The sequence below is a fragment of the Somniosus microcephalus genome, chromosome 3, assembly GCF_052327205.1.
Source record: "Somniosus microcephalus isolate GS21.2 chromosome 3, FLI_Smic_1.0, whole genome shotgun sequence".
In the NCBI taxonomy this organism is placed as follows: domain Eukaryota; kingdom Metazoa; phylum Chordata; class Chondrichthyes; order Squaliformes; family Somniosidae; genus Somniosus; species Somniosus microcephalus.
In genome coordinates, this window is record NC_140989.1 from 14803152 (window position 1) to 14818803 (window position 15652).

Below are 15652 nucleotides of genomic sequence, written 5' to 3' on the forward strand. Positions count from 1 at the left end.
CAAGTGCGAATTTTTCCAAAATCAGATATCATATTGTGGCCACATAATTAATAAGGAAGGGTTGCATAAGTCACCTGAAAAAATTGAAGCAGTTATAAAAGCCCCAGCACCTGAAAATGTTTCACAATTGAGGTCATTCCTGGGATTAATAAATTACTATCATAAATTTTTACCGAACTTATCAACTATTCTACACCCTCTTAATGATCTTCTACACACAGGAGTGATTTGGAAATGGAACGAAGACTGTAAACGTGCCTTCCATAAATGTAAAGACTTAATCACATCCGAGAAAGTTTTGGCTCATTACAACCCATCACTACCAATCAGACTGGCGTGCGATGCATCCCCTTACGGCATAGGAGCGGTATTGTCCCATAGATTCCCTGATGGCTCGGAACGGCTGATAGCTTTTGCGTCACGCTCATTGAACTCAGCTGAGCGTAACTATTCCCAGATAGACAGGGAAGCACTCAGCCTGGTATGGGGAGTGAAGAAATTCAACCATTACCTACACGGACAAAAATTTACCTTACTGACTGACCATCAACCCCTCATCTCCATATTCAACCCTAAGAAAGGTGTCCCCATTATGACGGCACAAAGACTACAGAGGTGGTCCCTTTTTCTAGGGGCACACCAATACAACATTGAATACAAAGGGTCAAAACAGCATGGGAATGCTGATGGTTTATCGCGCCTACCGTTGCCAACGATAGAAGAGGCACCAACAGTAGACCCAGTAGAGATATTCCACTCTACCATAGTGGAATGTCTACCGGTGACAAATTCTGCCATTGAAAGGGAGACAAGAAATGACCCTACCCTCTCACGGGTCTACGATTTAACAATGAAGGGATGGCCAGCACATGGCGAACCACTGTTGCCAGCATTCTCGCAAAGAAGAGAACAGCTGTCAGTGTGCCGAGGAACCTTGATGTGTGGATCCAGAGTGGTGATTCCACCCAAACTCCAGGATAAAGTGCTAAAGGAGCTTCACGAGGGGCATCTGGGTGGAGTGAAAATGAAGAACCTAGCTAGGGCGTTTGTATGGTGGCCAGGTATCGATGGAGACATCGAAGATATGACCAAGAGCTGCCTAGGATGCCAGAAGGTCCAAAATGCTCCACCACAGGCCCCTCTACATCCATGGGAGTGGCCCTCATCTCCCTGGCAAAGGGTGCACATCGACTTTGCTGCTCCATTTATGGACTCAATGTTCTTAATCGCAGTTGATGCACACTCCAAGTGGCCGGAGGTAATAAAGATGTCCTCCACCACCACGGAAAAAACCATCACAGTATTAAGGACCATATTTGCCAGGAATGGGCTGCCGGAACAGATATGTTCTGATAATGGACCGCAATTTGTGTCCGAAGAATTCAGAAAGTTCTTAAAGAACAATGGGGTAAAGCACTACACGTCCGCCCCATACCATCCCGCCACCAATGGATTGGCTGAAAGGTTTGTCCAGACCTTTAAGAAGGCCATAAAGGCCATGGGTAATGAAGACATAAAACTTCAGCACAAGGTGGATAACTTCTTATTTGCATATAGGAATGCAACACATATGGTTACAAACCAAACTCCCGCCATGATGTTCTACAATAGAAACCTAAGATGCCGGCTAGATTTGGTCAAGCCCAACATCCGAAGGGACGTGGAGAACCGGCAGTTTCAGGGCATGAATGAAAGGCCAACTAGGGCCTTCCAGATAGGCCAACCGGTTTTGGCCCGGGACTACCGTACCGAGAAATGGCAGCCTGGAACTATCTGCACACGACTAGGACCACTGATGTATACCGTGGACATCGGAGAAAGCATAATAAGGCGCCATGCTGACCAAATCATCAAGTCATCCGAAAAGGGACAACCTACACCACCACGCTATACATCTAACGATGAAGTAGAGATACCCATATCTACCTCCGATCCGGTGATACTGGAACCCGATGAACCCGACACTGGCCTTCAAGCCGAATCAGCCTTGCCAGAAGAACCTACTACACCACCAGAAACTACTACACCCCCGAGGCGTTATCCGGACCGAGTCAGGAAGCCTCCTGAGAGACTAACTTATAATTAATTAATACAGCAATGTATATTATTTTGCATATAACATGTAATTAATAATTACTTAAAATATGATGTACGAGTTAGCTAGAAGGGGAGGAATTGTGGTGTATGTGCCTTTAAGAGCAATTGTGGTGTATGTGCCTTTAAGAGCCCCAGGTGTGCGTAATGCCGGTAATTGCCACTTGGGCTATATAAGCCTGTGTATTGTGTATATCCTTTAGAACCCCCCCCAGACTTGCTTAGTAAATACCTATGAACCAACTCCTGTCTTCAGTGTCTTTATCTACACACGGACACTACAGACAACACTGATTTAGGTCACACAGGCTAAACACATACCTCTAACTAATTCGTCCAACAGGAAACTGGAAGCTGGAAGATTCGTCTTCCATTCATGTAATCTTACAGCTCATAGAGTCTTACAGCACAGAAGGAGACCATTCAGCCCATTGCGCCTGTGCCGTTCTGGAGACACACGGATATTCCGAGAGGGTGGACGACAACCCTACTCATGGTCCTCCTCTCTTTTCGTACTGACCCTTTCTCTCCTCTTTCTGCTTGGTCTTCCCACTCGGCCCCGCAGGCCGACACTGCACTCATCCCAACTCCAGCTATGCCCCGCTTCCGCGACCTTTTACACAAATCTAGGTGGCAAACAGCACAAACCGGCCACGCACCACCTTAAATCACTCACCTTACTGATCACCTCTCTGCCATAAACAGCCATTTTTGGATTGAGGCCTCCAAGCAACATGGCTACCCCGTGATGCATTTCAGCACAGCAACGTGGTAACCTACGCTGTTGTTTAGTTACTTATTTGTTTAGTCACCTGTTTAAATCCCGATTTATATAAGGAGCCACTGGATCATTCAGGCAAACGTTCCAGCCACTTCTTCAATTTAAAGAACAAAAAGTTATAGCCTTATAAATCTCTGCAATGGATGCCTCTCTTGTTCTGCTTCACTTTACAGCATGGGTGCAATTAGATGTCATGCATTACAAAATACAGGACAGAATAGTCGACTGATCATTCTCCAGTTTACCAAGGTGTAAACTACTTACTAGCCTACTGAGTGGTTAGTTTACAAACTATACAAGAAGCTCATTAGTTTTTAGTGCCTCGGTTTAATTCATGTTAATTATCATGTTAAAAAAATTAATAAGAATTTAAAAAAAAATTGTTTATAGAATAGTTATGAAAGCGGTTAAAAAAAGGGGCTAATTTCACCCAAATCAGTAGGGGGTTTAGGTCTTAAACAAATGTTAAAAAAAGAAATACTTGATGTCAATCTAATTTCAAAAAGAATATATAAAAAACGCAGCAAATCGCTGGACTAATTCCGAAGACCACAACCTACCTGGATATCCATTGTAAGGCATGCCTGCACACATAGAGGAATCGCAGTAACCAGGAGGGCCAGGAGGACCTCGAGTCCCATAATGTCCTTGACGACCAGGTGGTCCGAGGGGTCCCATTGGACCTGGGGGACCTGTTGTGCCAGTTCTTGAATCTCCTCGTTGGCCTAGATAAAAAGATAAAACCAGCGAGATTATTTACTCTATCTAAATCCTTTATGATTTTAAACACCTCTATCAAATCTCCTCTTAGCCTTCTCTGCTCGAAGGAGAACAACCCCAGCTTCTCCAGTCTATCCACGTAACTGTAATCCCTCATCCCTGGAACCATGCTAGTAAATCTCTTCTGCATCCTCTCTAAAACCTTTCATCATAGATCTCAGACTGGGTGAGTGATATCCCGCATCTAACCCATAATGTACCTGCTTGAGAAATGAATAGAAAAATATGGAGTTCGCCAGCACTGATACCATCATCTTGATAGGTAAAAACAAAAATCACCCACTTTTTTCTTGTTATTTCTTTGCTGAAAAGAAGACTGTTATATCTGGAGCGAAGAATGAAATCTCTGCACATGTGCTTTGAAACAGTAGCGGATTAAAATTACTTGTGCCGTTTTCTTTTCTCTCTTTGTTCATTAACTTGGAAAACTTATGTCTAACCCCAAACCTGTCTGGCAGCTGTTCCTTGTTCTGTCTAGACTGCCTCCACGTAATTCAAGAACAGTCTTCTGTAACTGTCAACATATGTTGTAAATTAAACCACAAAATTACCCCCCCCCCAACCCTCATGGGGTCTCCCCCCCCCAACCCCTGCCCAACCTCTGAAAAGAAAATGAAAAATTCTGATCACTGGGATTAAAAATGACTCCTCATTTACTTCACTTTTATTTTCCATGACCAATTGACTCCCATTTAATGAATGAACCGTCCGTCTGGTGGGGGGGGGGGGGGGTAGGAGGTAACTTGCTACTAATGAATGCATGACTCTGCTTTTTCAAATTATGAGCTATGGTTGTCTCAGGGGATAGCCCACCTTAAACAAATAAAACAAGGCGCCACCTTTGCTTCCCTACGACCCATGAGGGGGTGATGTAATGTTTGTGTTGGAATGAGCCGTATCACGGGTAACAGAATAACTCAACCTCTGCTGCTGAGCAAGCCATGTGCACTCCAGATCATGTGTTTTGCAAAAAAAAAAAATTCCTGCTTAAGTAACGGCTTTAGAACTCCCGGGACATGGTATGGTTCAGTGCTCCATGAACTGCTGCTTATCGGCGACTGGCACCTTCCTATCCAGATGAGTGCTTCTGCCAGTGACGTTTTATGAAGGAAGGAGGTGGGAAAGGGGGTTCATCTAGGGGTCGCCAATCACGTATTGCCTCCAGGAATTAAAGATTAATCTCCGTGAGACTGCCGCGAGCATCCCGGGATAAAAGTCACAGGGGTGTAAAAAAAAAAACACCACCTTCTCAGGCCATATGCCGACTTAGCTCAGCCTTGGTCTAGCCTAATGGCAGAATTTTTGGGATGGAAATTTGGAGGTTTTTGATTTTTTTTCAGGGAAAATGGGAGTTGCCTGGCCAAAAATCGCTAAGCTCTCTCATATAGCTTCATGGCTCAAAGCTGAGAAAAAAAGAGTTTGCTCTGAAGTGCATTCTGAGTTATTGACGTTCAAGTCAATGGAAAGGAAGATTGGACAGGGCACATAATGGGCAGGCAATTCACTACTGCCCATTTTACACAATCACCCAAAGTTAAAATAGCTCCCAAGATATTGGCAGCAGAACCGAGTAGAGCAGAGCAATCTTTGTTTCTTTAATGCAATTGATACCCCAACAAATTTGAAGCAATGAAATCTGCGTCATGTGACTTGCACGCGCCGCTCCATGCATTTGTTTGCTCATAAATAAAACTACATACCAGGGGGTCCAGGTAAACCTTGCGATCCTTGTTTGCCGATACCTGGACTGCCTCGTTCACCCTTTTCTCCGGGGGCTCCTAGCAGTGAAGGAGAAAAGACATGCCATTGACAGTGTGATGTAATACTGAAGGATTCAGACAGTTCATTAACAATGAAGCAAAAATAAACCAATAACGTGGCAATAATCTCTACTTCTAGCTTAAAGGGCCATTGCTGCCTCAGTTACATAGATACATAGATACATAGAAGATAGGAGCAGGAGTAGGCCATTCGGCCCTTCGTGCCTGCTCCGCCATTCGATGAGATCATGGCTGATCCTTTAATTCAGTATCCCGTCCCCGCCTTCTCTCCGTAACCCTTAACCCCTTTTGCCCGTAGAAATATATCTAATTCCCTCTTAAATATATTTAATGAGCTGGCGTACACTGCCCTCTGTGGCAATGAGTTCCACAGGTTCACCACTCTCTGAGTGAAGAAATTCCCCCTCATCTCTGTCCTAAATGGTTTAGCCCTTATCCTTAAATTATGTCCTCTAGTTCTGTTCTCACCTGCCAAGGGAAACATTCCTTCTGCATCCAGTCTGTCTAGACCTGTCAGAATTTTATACACTTCTATGAGGTCCCCTCTCAATCTTCTAAACTCCAGTGTGTACATCCCTAAACTACATAGTCTCTCCTCATAGGTCATTCCCGCCATTCCTGGTATCAGCCTGGTGAATCGCCGCTGCACCCCCTCCATGGCAAGAACATCCTTCCTCAGATGAGGCGACCAAAACTGTACACAGTACTCGAGGTGTGGTCTCACCAGTGCCCTGTACAGCTGCAGCAAGGTATCCCTGTTCCTGTATTCTAACCCTTTTGCTATGAAGGCCAGCATACCGTTTGCCTTCTTGACCGCCTGTTGCACCTGCATGCTCGCCTTCAGTGACTGGTGTACAAGAACACCCAGGTCTCTCTGTACTTCCCCCTCTCCCAATCTATTGCCATTTAAATAATAATTTGCCCTCCCGTTCCTGCACCCAAGGTGGATAACTTCGCACTTGTCCACATTATAGTGCATCTGCCATTTATCCGCCCAATCGCCCAGTCTGTCCAAATCGCTCTGGAGCTTCCTGGTCTCTTCCTCTGAGCCCACCCCCCCTCCTAGTTTAGTGTCGTCTGCAAATTTGGAAATGCTGCATCCGACTCCCTGATCCAGGTCATTAATGTAAATTGTGAACAGCTGGGGGCCCAGGACAGATCCCTGTGGTACCCCACTCGTTACTGCCTGCCATTCAGAAAATGAGCCGTTTATTCCAACTCTCTGTTTTCTATCTGACAGCCAGTTCCCTATCCACGCCAAAACTTTCCCCTTTATCCCATGAGCCTCAATTTTCCATGCTAATCTTTTATGTGGGACCTTATCGAAGGCCTTTTGGAAGTCCAGGTACACCACATCTACTGGCTCTCCCCCATCTATTCTACCAGTTACTCCCTCAAAAAATTCCAATAGATTAGTCAAGCACGATTTACCCTTTGTAAATCCATGTTGACTCTGTCCTATCCTGTCCCCATTTGCTAAGTGCTCCGCTATTTCATCCTTAATGATGGACTCCAGCATTTTGCCCACAACTGATGTAAGGCTTACAGGTCTGTAATTACCTGCTTTTTCCCTACCCCCCTTTTTGAATAGTGGGGTAACGTTAGCTACCCTCCAATCCATCGGCACTGTTCCCGAGTCTAATGAATTCTGAAAAATCATCCTTAGTGCATCCGCTATCTCTAGGGCCACCTCCTTCAGTACCCTAGGATGCATGTTATCAGGCCCTGGGGATTTGTCCACCTTCAATCCCTTTAGCTTCCTTAACACCATATCCTTAGAGATATTGATTTGCGTCAGTTCCTCCTTTGCCAATGTCCCTATTTTTCCCGATATCCCAGGGAGGTTTTTTGTGTCTTCCTTCGTAAAGACTGACCCAAAGTATGCATTTAGTTGATCTGCCATTTCCTTATTTCCCATTATATATTCCCCCGTATCTGACTGCAATGGACCAACTTTGGTTTTCACCAGTCTTTTCCTTTTGATATATTTATAAAAGCTTTTTAAAAGCTTTAGCGAGTATGTTAGGATGGAATAAAAGCAGAAGATGCTGGGAATACCAACCAGTCCATCAGAATCTGCAAAGAGCCAAGATGGATTTTATGCACTAACTTCCTATTTTACGATGTTAATTATGTTGCTTAATTCGAATTAAATCTGAATTTACAGATCTTCTTGGGATTGTAACACCCTGGAGCCACTGCTTTTCGTGGGACCAGGAGGACCACGAGTGCTCCTCCTTGCCACACAAAACAAAATCTCCCCACCGCTGCCCGGCCATGCCTTGGGAAATAGTTTGGGCCTCTCGCTAGTGCCATCAGGTGGGGATACCATGGATGTGATCATATAGGGTTGGGAGAAAGGCAGCAGGTTCAAAATCAAAGTTTTCCCTTCATTACGTGCCGGAGCCATTATAACCCTTCCTGACAGCTGATAGCAGGTAGTGCTAAACGCGACTGGTAATGTTGCGGTGTGTTGGCTGCATTCTAAGGACATTGGACTTTACTGGTACTGTTGACTAACCTGTATGAAGTAGGACGGTGGGCCTGCTGTCATTGCTAAAATGGCCCTGTCAAAATTTTGTACAGCCAGTCCTTAATCAAAGGTCAGCCCGCTTCTCCCAGGCCCAGGAGCATACAAAGGCTGCAGGTAACAGCTAGCTGTTCACACAGGACTCCTATTGACTTCCCAGTGATGCTGCCACCCATCTGTAGTTGCTGGGTTGGATCAGAACCCACTTAAGGTGAGCTCATTGCCCAAGGACATTACATTATTCCTGTCTCAATCTTTTGTCAGTGGAGAGGTTGCGGGGGAGGTTTGAACCAAAAAGCATTTAGTTGAAGGCGCAACACCCAGCCACTACACACATGAAGTGTTGAACCTTCTCTTCTTCCTCCTTGCGTTTTCACCATCCACTAATGCAAGTGGATCATTCTGAGCAGCAAAGGGCTTTAAGTCTGGTTAGCGCACTTGAAAAGTCTAGGTTGAACGTCACGTACCTCTTTCACCAGATCTGCCTCGAAGACCAGGCGTTCCTGGGAATCCTGGTGGACCCGAGGGTCCTGTTTCTCCGACTGGTCCGGTGTTACCTGTTGGTCCGGGTGGTCCGGGTGGCCCAGAAACAGCCCGGTTGTAGTAACCGTTGGGGATCTGGTTTATCAACGAGTTTACTCTCCTCATCTGGTCTGCAAAAATTAACAGAATATCTTGAGCCAAAAGTTGCTTTCTTTATGTAACGCTATGAATCTGGTTCTGTTCTCTCCAGAGCTCCCGATCTCATGAAAGAAAGACTTGCATTTATATCACGCCTTTCATGACCACCGCATGTTCCAATGCGCTTTATAGCCAATGAATTACTTTTTGAAGTGTAGTAATGTAGAAAACATGGCAGCCAATTTGCACACAGCAAGCTCCCACAAACAGCAATGTGATAATGACCAGATATCTGTTTTTTAGTGATGTTGATTGAGGGATAAATATTGGCCCAGACACCGGGGAGAACTTAATAACAACAGAAAATGCTGGAAAAACTCAGCAGGTCAGGCAACATCCGTGGAGAGAAATTTGAGTTGACGTTTCGGGTCGAAACCCTTCTTCAAAACTGGAAAGAAAATAAAATAGATCGAAGGCAGGGCTGCGATCGAACATAACCTCGGCCCCTATTACTTTTTTACTTATAATTTTTTCCACCCCTTTGTTTTGGGTCTTCCTTCCCCCCCCCCTTTCCTTTTGTTTCTCTCTCCCACCTGGCAGCTGCCTCTTATCCTGCCAGTAAACTTCACACCTAATCTCAGCTGTCTTTTGTCTCCACCGGCCTATTACCATCTCGTCTGGTTTCGAATACCTTTAATTGTCTCTTTTACTTCTTTTGTTCGATCGCAGCCCTGCCTTCGATCTATTTTCTTTTCTTTCCAGTTTTGAAGAAGGGTTTCGACCCGAAACGTCAACTCAAATTTCTCTCCACGGATGTTGCCTGACCTGCTGAGTTTTTCCAGCATTTATCTGTTGTTATTTCGGATTTCCAGCATCTGCAGTATTTTGCTATCGTACCGGGGAGAACTTCCCTGCTCTTCTTCGAAATAGTGCCATAGGATCTTTAACATCCACCTGAGAGGGCAGTCAGGGCCTCGGTTTAACGTCTTCTCCTAAAGACAGCACTCCCTCAGTACCGCACTGGAGTGTCAGCCTAGATTATTGTGTTCAAGTCTCTGGAGTGGGACTTGAACCCACAACCTTCTGACTCAGAGGCAAGTGTGTTACCAACTGAGCCATGGCTGTCACCTCATGGGGTTGTTAGAGTGAGTGACCAGGCCCAAGATGTCCGCCTGTACCGTCCCCTAGGATGTTTGTGTAAGTAACCTAGTTGAGCCTTCTTCTGTGTTTTAATCTACCCCTTCCCCATCCCTTCACAGCCTTTACCTTGCCAAGTAGGGAGGTGCCATCATGTTACCAACGGTCTTTCCCTATTACTAAAGTAACAGCCCCACAAGAGATTACTGCAACAGTGCTCAACTATCTACTGTATGAATCCTGATGTTGGTGCAATCTGGAGTGGCACAGAAACCCCAGATTTGGAACATGGCAATTGCTGGATTATAAAGGATCTGTGACCATCTAGTTCACCTTCTACCATCCTGGTAATCTCATGATACAACATTAATGAAGTTGTTGATTAATCATAACAATCAATCTCTTATCAATTAGTCTACAACAGACCCAGGCATGAGGTGAGGAAAACCCCCAAAATCCCCATTGGTGAAGAGCTTTGGGAACCATAGGTCCAAAGTCATCTGTTCCACCCAAGCATGCTGCACTAACCACATGTCTTGTCTCAAATTACTCATAGAATCATAGAAATATATGGCACAGAAGGAGACCATTATTTTTTATGATTTCATATGCTGTATTACAGAATGGAAAATTAGATATTAAACCAAACACAGCTTAAACTGAGCCCTTTCCTTTCAAGGCATTTATTAGATATTGATGGTTATAAAAATCTTGCTGGATGCCAATGATGTCTGCATAAGGTATGATGACACAATTAATTAATTAATCTTATTTTCTTTGATACAAGGACAGCCCTTTTCATCCTCATAAGTGTCCTCCGACCTAATTGTATTTGCACACATAGTCGACTACAAAATGTCTTGGGTAAATTATAATAAAATACTTTCAGGTATGCTCTTCGGCTTACTCTCAGGCTTCAGCCAGTGTTGCTCTGAAACAGCTAGGGGTGTTACTGGCAGGGAGGTGGAGGCAGGGAGGGTGACTGACCCACCCTTTGGACCCTTTCACAGCAGCAGGGCTGAGATCAGGAACCCAGTGGAATAGGGGTCTCCTACTAATGCAGCGCTGCACACTGGTGCAACAACTCAAATCTCTGGGCATCTCCAACTGATATTTCTGCAGTATAGTAGAAGGATGGTACAAGTATCAATATGACACATGGTAGGGGTAATGCACTGGCAACATTCCATCTTGTTTTGTTGTAACAATAAACAAGCACCATTCATTGACTGCACAGAAAGAAACAACATAAGTCATATAATAGCAAAATACTGCAGATGCTGGAAATCTGAAATAACAACAGAAAATGCTGGAAATACTCAGCAGGCCAGGCAGCATCCACGGATCTCTCCACGGATGCTGCCTGGCCTGCTGAGTATTTCCAACATAACAAGTCCTTTCACTGCCACTTTAATTCTCCGCTCCACTCCCACTCTGACCTCTCCGTCCTCGGCCTCTTACACTGTTCCAACGAAGCTCAACGTAAGCTCGAGGAACAGCAGCTCATCTTTCGATTAGGCACTTTACAGCCTTCTGGACTCAACATCGAGTTCAACAATTTCAGACCATAACCTCGGCCCCCATTTTTTCACAGTAGCTGTTGATGATTCTGCCATTCCCATTTACACCTCTTCTTGACCCATCTTTTGTTCCTTTGGCCTAGAAATTCGGTGGGCTTTGCGCCCAGTTACAGCCCAAAGAGGGCTTCTGCGCCAGTAGGGGTGGTAGCGCTGATTTTGAGGGCCGCGGTAATGGCGGCGGTAGCCGGTAGCGCTGCGCCGGCACCGATGATGTCATCGGTGTGCGCAGTGCCCCGGTTCCGCCCTGTTACCGCCCCGACCCCCATCTTCAGTAGCGGCCGCCTCTTCCGTGGCGGCCGCTAACAACATCGGGAGACCGGGTCCTTACTGCAGCCTTAGCGGGGCGCTTTAAGGTGGAGGTGCGGCCGGCCGCTTTTTCGGCGGTCGCCTGCCCGCACCTCCTTCCCCGGCCTCCTCCACCACCCCCCCCCCCGCAGCATTGCCGGCTGGTTTCCGTGGAGCCCGGCACTTCTCCGTTGTGCCGGGCTCTTTTGCCGGCACTCGCGATCGGGGCTCCGGCCGTTGCAGGCACCTCCTCCTTAAGAGAAGGAGGAGGCCTGCAGTACAGCAGCCTGCCGCACCGCATCGGGTGGCGCAGCGGCACCGGGAGCGCTGAAATTCACTTTCAGCGCCCCAAGCGGGGGCGGGCACACCCTGGAACAGCGCCCAGTTCCGCCTTGGGGCGCTAAAAGTGAATATGGGACGGGCGCAACTGGCTCCGCGGCCAGCGCAAAATTATCGGCGCAAACGAGCTGGCGGGGCTATACCCAATTTCTAGGCCTTTATGTCCTATTACCATCTCCTTTTGCCTTGTAGAATCATACCTTTTGTTATTTAATTTCTCTTGCTTTCCACCCTATCACAGACCTTCCCTTTTGGTCTGTCCGCCCCTCCACCCTTTCCCTCCTTGCCTCTGCACTTGCCTAAAGCCTGTTATATCTCTAACTTTTTCCAGTTCTGACGAAAGGTCATCGACCTGAAACGTTAACTCTGTTTCTCTCTCCACAGATGCTGCCTGACCTGCTGAGTATTTCCAGCATTTTGTTTTTATTTCAGATTTCCAGCATCCGCTGTATTTTGCTTTTGTATTAGAACAAGTCCTTTGATCTGTTCGAACAGAAGGTAATCATTGTGATGTTATGTGATTCAGCTGCTGCACGTTGACCTAGGCAGGATATGGGCTTGTATGCAACATGCTGTGAGCTTTCAGAAGTTGGCAAGCATTAGTTTGCATGGGTATCGAACTCAGCAGAAACCTGGTAACTGGGACATCCCATGGCAAATGTGCTCTTTACCCAATCATCCCGTCCAAAATCCACTTACTTCAGCGTCCAAGAATTAAAGTCATTAAATGGACGGGTTCTGAAGGTCTTGTATCTGGCCACAATGCATAAAATTATAAGAGGCCTAGATAGGGTGGGTAGGAAGGACATATTTCCCTTAGCAGAGTGGTCAATAACCAGGGGGCATAGATTTAAAGTAATTGGTGGAAGATTTAGAGGGGAGTTGAGGAGAACTTTTTCACCCAGAGGGTGGTGGGGGTCTGGAACTCACTGCCTGAAAGGTTGGTAGACGGAGAGACCCTCATCACATTTAAAAAGTACTTGGATATGCATTTGCGGGCTACGGACCAAGAGCTGGAAAGTGGGATTAGGCTCGATAGCTCTTTGTCGGCCGGCATGGATGATGGGCCAAATGGTCTCCTTCTGTGATTTTATCATAAATTTCTACGATTCTATGATTCTAAGAGTCATTGATATATACACACACATATACATTAAATATATATATATATATTTTCCACTTATAGCATTGTTAGTTCTGAAGAGGAATTCTCTCCATTTATTCTACACTTGAGCAGGATTTGTGCGCCAAGAAACTGCTGAACTCTCACTTAATATTGCCTCATAGCCTAAGATGAGTCAAAGGCTGTCACCCAAACAACTTCACCACTTTGGCACTTGGTTAAATATGTATTTATTTAATCTAACTTTGTTTGCATTGTGCTTTTTACTACTTATTCCCGAGTAAACTCTTCCTCCAAGCAGATCACTAGTGCTTGTCTGGCCCATGCCTTTGTGTGCGGACGTCCTGCACGCACAGTTTCACGCTACATTTATGTAGCGCCTGTCACCTCAGGCCGTCCCAAAGCACTTTACAGCCAATTAAGTACTTTTGAAATGTAGGGCAGAATTTTAAGATTTTGACCCGCCAGGGGCAGGGGTGCGGATGGTAGAGCCCGGGATAACCAGAAGTCCGGGTTTGCCCGCACGCTTCCACAGCGTGCGTGTGATGTCACGGGCAGGTTCCCCGCCCGGAGGTCAGCCTGATTGACAGGCTTGGCTTCCAATTGAGTGGGGAACGCTTGAAAAGAGGCTGCAGGACTAGGACCACGAGGGGGCAGATTTTTCTTTAAACCAACTTTTAAATTCTCAAAATTGGTGGGATTTGAACTCATGGGGCTAGATTTTCGGGGAGCCGTCAGGCGGGGTTTCAGGCGTGTGGGGGGGGGGGGAAATCTCGAATTTGGGGGTCCCGCCACCATCCCGCCCAAAACCCCGCCTCACGTAAGTTTCAGGGGCGGCGGGTACCCGCCCCGCGCTGGGACCCTCCGAAACCAGGCGGGAAGGGATTAGTGCCAATTAACTGCCTGTTAACAGGTATTTAACAGGCAGTTTTTAGCCTAATCCCTATTTTGAGGGGTTTCGTGTGGGTTTCCCGACGGCTCCAAACCACGCCAGGTAGAGCAAGCAGGCCGTCGGGTTGAAGGAGTTGGAGGGGTCGCGATGTCGGCGCTCAGGTGAGTGATGGGTGCATGAGTGCAAAGGTAAGTGTGTTTGGTGTGTCTAAAGTGTGTAAAGAACTTTTACTTACCTGTACTTACCTTAGCAGCCTTTCTTCCTGTAGCCATCGGGAGCGCATCACTCAGCCGGAACTGAAAGCTAAAAGGCTGCGATCTGTCAAAAGTGACAGCCTTCAGTTTTGAGTGCCGGTGAGAGTTCTAACTGAGTCTGTGCAGAATGACTCAGCTTAGAACTCAGAGTGTCAGTGTTTCACAGCTTCAAACAGCTGTGAGACACTGATATTTCATCTGTCAAGAACTCTTGACAGATGAAATTTCAGTCTGTGACGTCACCTGTTGCCGGGTGGCCCTTAATTGGCCTCCAGCGGGCTCAACAAGGTCAATCAAGGGAAAATCACGCGGATTGGCCGGACGTCGAAGTAGGCAGGTCAAAAACCCGAAAGGGGAAGTCCCGCCTTTTTCCCGACAGGTTCGGCAAAATCTACCCCATGTTCTCTGGATTATTGGTCCAAACCTTTGTATTACTAGTCCAGTAACATAATCACTACACTACCAAAACATGGTGGCACGACAGCATCGTTCCAGGAGTTGAGCCTGGATGTAGTGCATCCCTGGAGCAGCCCTTTTCTGAAGCTATACTGTCGAACTGTAATGTTGGCGGTCACAGGAATCTCTTCGGAGCAGACGTTGTGTTTTGAAAGGAGGAGTCATGCCTATGAAGGAACATCGGGAAGACACTAACTCCTGGCTCCATGTTAGAAGGAGCACATTGTCTTCTCCAACCGAGGTTACATAATCAAAGGCATGTTTACACGGGAGCTGGGCTTCCAGGAGAGGGGTGCTCAAAGGGGGAGCTCAGAGCAGCACGCTCCCCTTTGGTGCCACGTCTGTATGCTGCCAATCTTTGCTGGAGGGCCAGTTATAATCAGCCCCCATTTCCTGCTCCTCTCTCTGAGGACCCACAAAACACTTTAAATACTGCTGGAGGCATAGGGCTTGCCTGCTGTTTAGTATGTCAGCAGCGCACTGCCAGTATAAAAGTGCCTTCAAGTTCAAGTCTCACCGACAAGCCCATATTTGCCTACATATCATAACAGAAGCCAACCATCACTTTTTATATATTTTTCACGTTGCCATTTTTAAGGTGTTTGTGTAGCCTTTCCCCCTCCCTCGGAAAACCTATCAACACCACAAGACATCGAGGTCCACACAAAACGATAATGACAATTGACCTGTCAGCCGATCGCTATCAGGATGAGATTTTACCAGTGAACTCAACTTGCAGCAAAAGGCTTCATCTGTTCGTAAGTGTGAAATAACTGGATTGGCAGGCGGCACATAAACCCAGATTAGTGCCGACGTTCTCCGACTGGTGCGTCAGATGGCCGACAGTAAACCTCGGTCGCGTGGCACTGAAGATGGAAAGTATGAATGCAGCCGGCTGAATGATGTGTAATCCGTCCGTCCCCTCCCCCACCCCACTCACGGATCCACGAGAATGTACACCAGGTAGCAGACTAATTGCTGTCTCAAGTGCAGGAAACC

General features: G+C 46.5%; 1 protein-coding gene across 3 annotated transcripts in view; it reads right to left on the reverse strand.

Annotated features, from left to right (window-relative positions):
• Window positions 1–15652, reverse strand: part of LOC147120871 (collagen alpha-1(XII) chain-like) — a 377794-nt gene that overhangs the window by 11221 nt on the left and 350921 nt on the right. For all 3 annotated transcript variants that reach the window (XM_085979224.1, XM_085979223.1, XM_085979225.1), the window contains exons 62-64: window positions 8434–8619; window positions 5356–5433; window positions 3436–3600 (exon numbers count right to left, since the gene is read on the reverse strand). In XM_085979224.1, the coding sequence (XP_085835350.1) occupies window positions 3436–3600; window positions 5356–5433; window positions 8434–8619 (429 nt within the window). The remainder of the gene's footprint in view (window positions 1–3435; window positions 3601–5355; window positions 5434–8433; window positions 8620–15652) is intronic.